Here is a 12248-nt window from a genome sequence, read left to right as displayed (position 1 = left end):
ATAAGTAAGTGCATAACCTTTCTCACAGTATATGGGTCTTACAACTATGTACTCCATGGAGTTCACATTTTATATAGGGGATGATTTTTATGTCAGATGCTTGCATTATATACACATTTTCTCATATAATGCAGAGGCATTTTGATAAAATGTACACACTTTTTCACATAATATACAGAATGTAGGAGTTGAGGGAAAAATGTACGTAATTATGTATATTCATTGTATATTTATTGTACCCGATTTTTAAAAGAATGTAAACAATTTTGTATTCAATATACATAATATTTCACTTAAAATACACAGTTTTCGAAAAAATTTACACACAATTCTGTAAATTCAAAGTACACAACTTTTTTTATTTACAAGCTTTTCTCTTCATAAATTATTAAGAATGAGAATGTAAAGTTTGTACATTTCATATTCAAACTTTCAAAAAATGTACATAATTATATATATTTAACATATATAATTTTTCAAATATTGTAGACAATTTCTTATATACAATTTTTCAAAATGGGAGGCCTCACAGAAGGTTGAGAAACCCAGATTTCGATCTTGTGTAAACCCTCCTCAAAGGTACTCGGATTTTATAGAAGAATCTTCACTTGTCATACAAGGCATCATTTAAGTTCTAGCGGTTTGAATCAGAATATGCGATTGGTGTTGATAGCTACTGTATTCATCTGTATAAAGTAAAAGGAAAGTGTTGTATAACTATCGTCGTCCTTCCTTGTAAAGTCAATCGAGTTTATTGAGCCTCTGCCAGAAATCTTGGGAGTTTGTTACAGATTTTCTTGTAGTTTCAATTGTGGTTGTAGTTTGTTTTCGAGGCTGACAAATACTGATTGTATGTACATGGCCCATAAGGAGTAAGGTGCCTTATGGTTGGCTGAGTTTAGTTCATGAGAATAAGCTACAGGGCCACACATAATGATAGCATTTTGCTCAGGTGTGGACTACAGAATAGCAATCCTTGAAATTCCTCAAGATGCTACATTGGTTTGGAGAGGGATGTTGATTTAGAGGAATCGATTTGCATTTCTTGAAGCATTGAATTGGGCTGGAAGAGATGTATTTCTTTGGGTGGGCCCTAATCAGCAATAAGCAACACTATAGGCCTATTTCATTTATAAAAAAGAATAGACCCTATAGTCAATAAACGACACTATAGCCAACAAATATTTTAAAAAAAAATTTACCTATAGCAGCGTTTATAATCGCCACTATAGGCTCATTTCATTAAAAAAAAAAAAAAAAAAAAAAAAAACCTCTTTAGTGGGTATAGGCTCTTTTTTTTTTTTTTTTTTTAAATAGACCCTGTAGTGATGTTTATAAACACCACTATAAGCCTACTTCTTTTTTATTATTTTAAAATAGACCTTATAATGGCCTTTATAAATGCCACTATAATCCCATTTCATTAGTTAAAAAAAAATCTTTAGTAGTTATAGGTCCATTTCATTTTTTTTTTTAAATAGACCTTGTAGTGATGTTTATAAATGCCACTATAGGCCTATTTCATTTTTTATTATTTTAAAATAGATCCTATAGTGGCATTTATAAACGCCCTTATAAGCCCATTTCAATTTATTTTTTATTTTTTAAAGACCCTATAGAGGCATTTATAAACTATAGGCCACTATAGTTTATTAAAAAAAAAAAAGCAATGAGCCACTATAGGCCCATTGCGTTTTTTTAATTAAAAAAATAGACTCCATAGTTGCACCGGCCCCGGCATAACTTTAGGATGAGTATGCACTAGCCCTGGCACAACAAGAGGAGGCAAAGGGAGGCCATCCAATCTCTCGAATAAGTCATGGTAAGTTGCTATCCTTTCATCTTCACCTTAACTCCCAAGGAGCTCTAGAACCGACTTCATCTTAAAGTCGTAGTCTATTTTCCACAATTTTCTCAGGTCACCAACTGAGTGCCGAATGAGTGGCAACAAGATGCAATTAGCTGGACAGCCAAGCTTCTTAAGATAATGGTAACTACAAGTATGGGATGGCCGGGTTGCAATTCTAAGCAACCTACGGAGTGCCCGAGGACGTTGCTTAGCAGCCATATTACGTAGCTTCTCCTTCACTTCCACCAAATTAACCATGGTAGATAGATTACCGTTTCATGGATTGTATTCAAAAACTCCAGACCAAAATTTGTGAAACAACAATCAAGACCGCACTTTCAGCGGAATTAAGATGCAGACATATGTTGCATGCCTCCGTCATGTAAAAGATCACAATTACACAAGTTACACACAATAGCTAAATCCATACCAAAACTATCAACTTATCAAGTATTAAGAAAAAGATCACAATTGCACAGGTCACACACTATTACACTAGGTATAGACCTATAGTGGAGTTTCAAAATACCCTTATAACCAATAAAAAAAATTATATTTAACCTATAACAGCATTTATAAATGCCACCATAGATTCATTTCATTTGTTAAAAAAAAAAAAAAAAAAACTCTATAGTGCCTATAGGCCCATTTCATTTATAAAAAGAATAGGCCCTATATTCAATAAACGACACTATAGCCAATAATAAAAAAAAAAAATTTTGACCTATAACAGAGTTTATAAATGCCATTATAGGCCCATTTTATTTGTAAAAAAAAAAAAAAAAAAACACTATAGTGGCTATAGGCCTATTTCATTTTTTTTAAATATACCCTATAGCGACGTTTATAAACGCCACTATATGCCTATTTTATTTTTTATTATTTTAAAATAGACCCTATTGTGGCATTTATAAACGCTGCTAAAAGCCCATTTCATTTTTTTTTTAAAAATAGACTCTAAAGTGGTGCCTATAAACTATAGGCCACTATAGTTTATAAAAAAAATGAAATGGGCCATTATAGGCCCATTGCATTTTTTATTTTAAAATAGACCCGCACCGGCCCCGGCATAACATCAGGATGAGCATACACAAGAAGAGGAGGTAGAGGGAGGCCATCCAATCTCTCGAACAAGCCATGGTAAGTTGCTTTCCTAGCTCCAGAACCGACTTCTTCTTAAAGTAGTAGTCTATATATTTTCCACAGTTTTCTCAGGTCACCAAATGAATGCCGAATGAGTGGCTACAAGATGTAATTAATTAGCTGGACAACCAAGCTTCTTAAGATAGTGGTAACTGCAAGTACGGGATAGCTAAAAGATCACAATTACACAAGTTATACACAATCTCACTGATAGCTAAATCCATACCAAAACTATCAATTATTAAGAAAAAGATCACAATTACACACAATCTCACTGATAGCTAAATCCATACCAAATCTATTAATTGATTATGTATTACATAAACCGATTGAGAAAAGTAAGAGATTATTGTACCAGTTCGGATCTGCTGAATGTTAGGAAAGGGCTGGTTTAATTGAGAGTCAGAACACAAAAAAAAAAAAAAAAAAAAAAAAAATCTCCTATGGCCGAAATAGAGTGGTCGAGAAAGAGAGAGAAAGCATGTGTTTGGATACTGATTATTTTGCTGAAAACTAAAAATAATTAAAAAAAATTTTAATTACTGTTCATTAATGAATTTATTGTTCATTAGCCTGATTGTACTATTCATGTCCATGAGCGGTGCAATCAAGCATGGACTTAAAAAAAAAAAGCCAAAAACGTAGAACAAAGCAAACGCAAACGCAAACGTGAGTTGTGGAAGTGGGGAGAAAGTGAGAGAAAATCGTAATCGTAAAAACGTAATTGAGACTTTCAAAAAAAAAAAAAAAAAAAAAAACACTCAAAGAGAGAATATGTGAAAGAAGAAACTGCAATTGGAGTTTTGTGGAACTTTTAAAAACAAATTCTGTTTCGTTAGGACACGAAACTAGGCGATGGGACAATGATGCCGTTGTCTTGAGGGATTTGTAGCATAAAAAAAGGCGGAGAGTTTGGGAGAAATATAGGGGTGTTTGTGTCTTTTGTTAGAGCTAGTATTAGTAGTAGGTCGGTTTGATTTGATTCAGTGTGATAATAATGGATAATATTGATATTTTTGGTTTTGTATTGTGGGGGTAGCAGTGAGGTGTGTGCTATGACGGTATCTCGTTACAGACCAATTACCCCACATTTTTTTAGCTCTTTACCGCACAGTCACAGGTGGCCTTTCCACTTCACTCGTGCAATTGTTTGAGAGATGAAAAAAATATTAAATATTTGAAAAAAAATGAAAAGTTGAAAAGTAAAAAGATAAATAAAAAATTGTGAGAAAGACGAGGGTTATTGCATCAAGCGCAATACTTTAAAAAAATACACAATTTTATATATTCAATGTTCACATTTTTCATATGAAGTACACAATTTTGTATGTTTAACGTTTAAAATGTTTTGATGTATAGACATTATTATGCACAAATTATAGAGTATAATCTTTGCACATTCAATATCCAAACAATTAAAGAATTTACATAGTTCTGTATATTCAATGCACATAATTTCTAAATAAAACAAAAAAAAATTATATATTAAATGTATACAATTTTTCAAAGAATGTACGTAATTTTGAATGTTCAATGTACCCAATTTTTCAAAAAATATATATAATTATAATGTATAAATCGTAAAGACTTTCTCACAAAATATACACACTTTTCCATATAATGTATAAGCTTTCTCACAAAATGTACACACTCTCCTCATAATATTCATTTTTTCCTACAAAATGTAGTATGTGTTTGGATTGAACTGAAAGCTGCGATTGCGTTTCAGCTTTCGCATTTTGCCTTTTTTTTTTTTTCTTTTTTTTTTTTGTCAGCCGCAACATTTGACTAAGTCTTCCATGAATAGTGCACCCGTGTACTGTTCACGGGTCCTACAAATTACACTTTTCAGCAATTTTTTCATTAAAAATGGATCCCACAGTACTATTTACACGTTTAAAAATTATTTCGCTACAGTATTTTTAGTTTCAGTTTTCAGTTTCAGCAAAAATAAACTCAATCCAAATAGACCCGTAGTAACTTTCCCTCGTAATGTACACAGTAGACTTTTGCATATGCATGGGAAGCTTGCAAAGTCTGTCAAGAAGATGAGCTGCTGCTCGAACCAAAGCAAGAAACATAGTCTCAATCTTTATTATGCACCTGATAAAAGCTTCGTTGGCTATTAGGTTCTGAATTAGTCTTTGGCACCACAAAGATATGCATGCAATGATACATCTTTGATCACTTACAGCCCAACCATGCAAAAGATAGCACCTAAATTCCTAATTGAAGCCAGCAAATGTGGTGTCTTTTCACTAACCAAAGTGACGAAGTGAGCGACTTTAAAATGCTTTTCCCTGATTCTCAAATGATGTGACGTTGATGCTATATATGAAGCATGACATCTTTCTCTGGTTTGTTTTTGTGGCTTATATTGCACCTCATGTAATAATAATCAACGTGACGTTGATGCTATATATGAAGCATGACATCTTTCTCTGGTTTGTTTTTGTGGCTTATATTGCACCTCATGTAATAATAATCAACGTGTGAGATTGAAAGCTGAAAAAGCAACTTTCAACTTCAACCATTAAATAAAATATATTAAAAAAAAGATTAAAGACAAAATTTTTATAAAAAAAAGAAAAGAAAAAAGAAGAAGTTAAAATTAAAAAGTAAAAAATGTAAAAAAATTTATGAGAGAAAGTGGGTGAATTGCATTAGGTGCAATACCCACATTATCTCAATCCCTTATTTTGTTAAGTCAAAGTATTCTTCATGCCAGAAAACCTTGACAACGTAAATGAACATGTTTTTGTTTTATGAATGACGTTGATGGCAGAAGAAAACAATTTGTACTAGGATCTTGATCCTTTAAAAAAAAAAAGAAAAAAAAGATAGATATTATCAAGATGATCATATTTAAGTTCATTTCATCTAGGAGGTTCAAAATTTTATTTTAGGAGGATCAAATGAAAGAAACTAAAAAATTAGATATATATATTTGCCAAGCTCCGAGGGGTCATTTGAGCCCCCTGGACTATACCTAGAGCCACCCAAATCAGGTTCACCCATTAGTCGAGATGACTATTGGCTAGCCACAATTAATGGGAGTGGATTACTTAAGGGTGTAACCTCTCTAGTTTGGGTAACTTGTGAAAATAAAATATTTTCCTCTCTACCATTCTCTCTAGTTTTGGATTTTGTCATTTGGTTCTTAATTAGACTGTGAATATTGCGTGACTTGCTCTAGTAGTAAGCACCACCATAAGCAACAAACCGTTCAAGGATTGGAGGCATGGTTTATAACGTGGAACAAGCGAATACATGATCCTATAGAGATATGTACTCTATTTTCTTATAGTAAAGGACTTAGTTTACCTCTTGTGCTCTAATACAATAGAGTTGACAGCCTAACACAATACAGACACATGTCCAATTTTGTCACATGTTTGAATCGTGTTGACTCTTGTGCATTGGTGTCAAGCCTAACCCTATAGCAAGGAGATTTGGTGGGAGAATTTGTAAATTCATTGAAATTTATATTGTGATAAAAGAATTTAAATATGGTTAAAATCCTTATAGCCAAGAGCCTTAAGTCAATTAAGACCTCTTGGTGTTTTCAAGAGAGACATCATGCATTCAAAAATTATCATTGATCATCCTTTGTAAAAAAATATAATGTGATCGACCTCCACTTTGGATAAGTTTTGCACAAGTTGGAGGTAATAGAGTTATGTTTGATATAAATTCTTTCTCAAAAAAAAATGTTGGATATAAATTGCACGTCTGGTACAGAATGCCTATGGTTTATTCCAACTACCCTTCCTCTCATTTCTCTTCATCCAGAAATGTGTACATGTCTAATGGAATATGTTTGGAATGGAGAGAGAGAGAGAGAGAGAGAGAGAGACATTCCCCCAGTCACTCTTCCTCTCTCCCTGTTGGTCCTAGAGAAATGAAAGTCCTGTAAAAATAGAAATCACATGCAAAGAGTTTGTCTAAAAATGAGAGAGCGCAAGGATGAAATGGCCTGGAGTTCTGGAATTTATTCAAAACCACCCTCATACCCTTTCTTGAAGAGTTACACCCTCTTGAAGGATTGTAACCATAGAAACAAACCCTTTGTAAGAATCATGTCCATCTACTAGAGAAACTAACCGCATGGAAAATGTTACCACCAACTTTTCTAGGAGTCAAAGTGGGAAATATATAGTGTGAGGGGTGCATCATTGTTATTGTTAGATTAAATAAGTAAATTTACCATCTCTTAAGCTTTTGAAAAAATAGGTAATTTGACCGTTATGGTGTGATCACTCCTAAATGTCAACATTCCCTATTCATTTGTCTCCATCCAAAATTCCAAACGTGGGCACATGTCATTGGGCACTTGGGGAGGCATTGAGCCATCACTTTAGTATAGCATATTCCAAATTTCCAACAATCACCCTTTCTCTTCCATGTCCTCTCATCTCCCATCTCCTCATCTCCTAGAATACACATTATTGGACCCTGGGGAGGCATTAGTGCGCTCAGATGTATGTAGAATTGTAGATGACACAGAGATATGTTTACAACTTAGAGACACTCTCATCAGTACAACACAATTTCTTGTGGTGCATGGTGTTTCTCTTGTTTGAAGAATGTAGAAACTATTTTAACACATTGGCTTTCCGAATAAGAGATAATGGAACTATGGAAGTAAATATTCAATGCAAATTAATATATAGGGAAAAAGCTTAGCTCATCCTTCAATTTCAATACCATTCATAGAAGGGCCAGTGTGCCTCTGATGTTTTTTGCCAGAAACAGTAAATCTCATATTTGCAAAGCTTCCCACATACACTCCTCATTTTTTTTTTTTTTTCTTTTTTTTTAAGAAGAAAATCTTGGTACCACCTATAACCTAAATTTTAAAGGACTAATAATAAGGAACAAGGTCAAAACTAAGAGATCTTTTATGTGTATATGATCAATAGCCATAGTGATAGCCCATATAATTACTTCGAGAGCGAATGTTGTGATGATCAAACATGGGATTTCCATAATCAACAGGCTTTATCACCACTGATTCACGCTTTCCATCCTGTTCCTGAACTGCCCCAAAAACAACTTCATTGGTTTGCTCAAAGCTCTGCTCATAGTAAGTATGTGGGATGGACGAATAATACCTATGATGCTGCTGCTGCTGTTTCTGCTGATGCTGATGCTGCTGCTGCTGCTGTTTCTGCTGATGCTGATGCTGCTGAAGATCGCCGTCCCACCCGTTATAGAAAACTTGACTTTGACGCAATTGGTGTATCTTATCTGCATCCTTGGACATGAAAGGGTAGGTTTTACGCGGAGTCGGGGTTCTGGTTTCAATTGAAGGGGGCTCATCTTCATCAGGTATCACAAAGCTCTCTTGCATGGGCCAAGCATTTGAGTGCTTTTGTTGCAGCTGATACTGCAGGTTTTGATATTCATAGTTTAGTGGCTCCTTCTTTCTAAACACAGGAAATATTGCTCCCAGAATCTCCACTACTGATGCCCAAGTGTTGACAAGAAGCTTTCCAATGGATCCAAGGAAGCCTTCTTCTTGTTTCTCATGTTCATCTTCTGCTGGGATTAACGGAGGCCTCACAGACTTCGGAGGCTTCTGATACGGGGTTGATGGAATGCTTGTCTTTGTTGGACCCTGATCCTTTAAAAGCATGAGATAAAAGATGAATGAAGGTTTCATTTTTTCATAAAAGACACTAGAAATTTTATTCATGCTACAGCAAATAGGCAGCATTTTGAACTACAAAAAATTATATCTGCATGATCTCATGTTAAAGTTGCTCTTGGCATATGGCTAATACATAATACAAAATACAGAGGGTGAATATCCAGTGCTTTTTCATGCAATGACTTCATTAGAAAGAAAGGAAAAAAAGAATAACTTGGCTACAGCTTGCCAGACAACATTTGTTTTCAATTATAAAAATTCCTTCAGTACAAGATATAAGATTAGACTGAAAAGTATTCCTGGATCTGATTTTTCAATTTCCAAACACGTGCATGGAAAAAGAATTGATGAATAACTCACTCTTTTGAATGACATTTCAGACTTATCTAAATTCTAACATAATTCCGGTAGGTAATTCTATAACTAAGCATAAGTTATACAACATCAAATGACCAGATATTTATCTTGTAGAGTGCAGAAGGCAAGAGATTACTCACATCATGGGAAGACAAAATTGTACCCACTCTACGTTGCAGCAATGCCAGCATGTACCCAAAGAAGCCAGCCGCGACAAGCATTGCAATTCCTGTAATGATGAAAAATAGTACATATTGATCATTGGCATAGAAAAATGTAAAGGATGCAATTTGAATTAAGTTGTTTACCAAGAGGAAAGCCACTTCCATATTGATAAGCACAATCATCAAAGTGGAGTTGGATCTCCCTGATAGCTTGGTTTCCTCTGTCTATGACTAGTAGGGAGCAACTGCTACCAATGTAAACCACATCAAAGTCATCAGAAAATTTTGCATCTTCACTTGGTCCATCGACATGACCCCCTCCACGGCCCAATCTCCCTCCTGCAATTGTTGTAACACCTGCAGGTAGAAATTCCAACCATGTTAGAAACAAATAGAAATTCACAACTGTAACACCAACACAAAGAATTGTTTTAGAGTGATTTTTTATTAACAAAAAAATCATATATATATAGTTGATATGAAAATTTTCACTTTGGCAGAGGGAACTCTTCAACAAACACATATAGCATTTACCAGCTTCACTTATCTTCCTGATAGCCATATTCATAGTGTCTGCAATATAAATATTTCCTCTGTCATCAACTGTAAGCCCCTTTGGGTGGTTCATCCTTGCATCTCTAGTTCTCCCATCTATGTGTCCAGAATAACCTTCAGGGGATCCTGTGACTAGCTTCGGTCTGCTGTCTGCAGTTTTCCAATGTATTTATGACTATAAGTAAAGAAAATGCACACACATGAAAAGGTAAATCATAACAAAAGAGTATGTCAGAATGGAGTGTAACCTTTAGGGTGTCATGTCTGCAGTTTTCCAATGTATTTATGATCATAAGTAAAGAAAATGCACACACATGAAAAGGTCAATCATAACAAAAGAGTATGAGAATGGAGTGTAACCTTTAGGGGGTCATGTCTGCAGTTTTCCTATGTATTTTAATTATGCAACAAAAAAAAATGAGACATCCCAGATAGCCATTTGCTTTAACAATTGTTCACTTTCTCAAGATATCAGAAAAATAAAATTTGAAGAAGTTGCAGTATGAGTCTTATACATTAAGGCGTAGTCTGACAGTGTAGGAATTACAAGATTACAAGTTAAATATAGTATAAGAAACATATTATAGGGTCAACTTTGTCCAATTTTACATAAGAAAGTTTACAATACTCCAAAAAAGAATGTAATTCTTTATTTATTTTCCGATTATATAAACCTGTGCTAGCATTGCATTCACAGCAAATACTTCTTCTTTGCTAACAAAACTTCCATGCTACATCTTCCCGAAGCTAAAAAGAATGTAATTGAAACTGCATTTTAAGTATTACTTGAGACAACTGGCTTCAGAAATATATAGAAATACCAAATTGAGGAAGAGTGGAGTGGAGTGTAATTTTAATAGGAACTTGGCACATTATACACATTCTACTTCCAAATAAACTAATTCACCAACCATGTGTTCTACATAATAGACAATAATTTAAACACAAGTTGATACAATACGCGGCAAGATACCACAATCAACAAGAAAGGCTTATGGTTAATTTTATACATAGAAAGCAAACCCATTACACTTCTCAGAATAGAATGGCCAATAGAGGCAGAAATTTAAAAGAAAACAGCCAAACAAACCCAAATCAACAATTTTCAAAACAAAATAGAAATGGAACTCAATAAAGAGAAGATGAGCCAGGCAAGCAATATTTCCAATCCATTACATAAACAAAACAAAACAAACACTCACATAGAGAAAGAGAGGCAGAGATCCTATAGAGGTTACTATTAGCAGAGTCCAGAACCAAAAGCTCTCCACCGGGCAACACCTCAACCGAGTAAGGCTCAATACCAAGCTTGCTTCCATCAAACACAGTCTCCACAGTATATCCACTTTCAAACTTCATCATTGGACGCCCAGAAATTGCTGCACACATTAAAGTCCCATGAAACCCACCATTTCAGATTACCATCAAACAAAATCAGAAAAACCCACATCAGAAAAACAAAGAAAAATGTGCCTAGTACCAGAGATCTATACCATACCTGTTTTGGTCGTTGATTTGAGTGACCACAACCATTTCATAAAAAAAGACACAACATTTGAGAAAATCCCATGAATAATCTCTGCACCCACAACACACAAAAAAAAGAAAAGCTACACATCAAATTCAGATCATATAAAAGCAAGCATTTTTAGCTCATAAACACTTACAAAACACACATTACAAACTACACCCAGTACTCACTTGCTGGAGAAGCAGAGGTAGAAGCTGATGATACAGCTCCAAATAGAACCAAAAGGGTGAGACCCAAAACCAGCACATTCTTGCCCATTACTTGTGTGCTCAAAATGAAACCCAAGATTACAAAAACAGCTATAAAAAAAGCGCAAAGATTTACTAAGCTCTTAGCATTACCAGAAACCCTGCTGCAAAACCAGCACTGGGTCTGATATGAAAGTGTGAAGAGAGAGAGAGAGAGAGAGAGAGAGAGAGGTTGTACAGTGTGGTATGAAAAAGCAGTAAAAGCACTGCGTTTTGAGTGTGAAAAAAAAGATTTGGAAAGAAGAAAGAGACAAGGAGAGAAAGAGTATGGAAAAAATTAAAAGAGAGAAAAAGAGAAAGGGGGAAAAGCAAGTGTGGCCGAGTGGGGACAGTGCTTATAGGGACTACTGAGTGAGTGAGTCTGAGAGAGTGTGAGAGTAAGAGTGTGAGAGTAAGAGAGTATCAAGTGCTGTGAGTCTGTGATTAATATATTCCTTTTCTTTTTTTTGATTTGTGTGATTAATGTCTTGAATATATGTTTCTGCATTTATTATTCTCTATCTATAGTATCTACTACTTTACCTATATTATATTCTGCTGTGGTTTTCAAACATGGGCCTTTTTTAAAGGCACTAAGATTAAGATTCTCCTTTTAGATTTTTTAACCCTGAGTGGAAAAAAAATAATAATAATAGAGAGTAAAGGATAGAACAATATAATTTTACTGGCTATGAACCATAATAACTCTCCATGAGTCTCACCTTAGATGAGTTTATTTTATTTGGGAAAAATTAAATTAAATTTTACT

At 34.4% G+C, this 12248-nt stretch overlaps 1 protein-coding gene across 4 annotated transcripts; it reads right to left on the bottom strand.

The window, feature by feature from the left end:
* Window positions 1–7637: 7637 nt before the first annotated feature.
* Window positions 7638–11761, bottom strand: LOC126718553 (uncharacterized). Of its 4 annotated transcripts, none has more exons than XM_050420819.1 (8): window positions 11423–11645; window positions 11220–11300; window positions 10924–11100; window positions 9701–9871; window positions 9311–9523; window positions 9143–9231; window positions 8107–8618; window positions 7638–8032 (listed from the first exon to the last, which is right to left on the bottom strand). In XM_050420819.1, the coding sequence occupies exons 1-8, from the start codon at window positions 11508–11510 to the stop codon at window positions 8008–8010; spliced, it is 1356 nt and encodes a 451-aa protein (XP_050276776.1). In that variant the 5' UTR covers window positions 11511–11645; the 3' UTR covers window positions 7638–8007. The 4 variants fall into 4 exon arrangements, with proteins under 4 accessions (XP_050276776.1, XP_050276775.1, XP_050276777.1 ...); XM_050420818.1 differs by having other exon boundaries at window positions 7638–8027; XM_050420820.1 differs by having other exon boundaries at window positions 7638–8618; window positions 11423–11761.
* Between the last annotated feature and the right edge of the window lie 487 nt (window positions 11762–12248).

The sequence above is a fragment of the Quercus robur genome, chromosome 3 (assembly GCF_932294415.1).
Source record: "Quercus robur chromosome 3, dhQueRobu3.1, whole genome shotgun sequence".
NCBI classification, from domain to species: Eukaryota; Viridiplantae; Streptophyta; class Magnoliopsida; order Fagales; family Fagaceae; genus Quercus; species Quercus robur.
The sequence above is the reverse complement of the archived record's forward strand: the minus strand, read 5'-3'. Positions and strand labels throughout refer to the sequence as shown.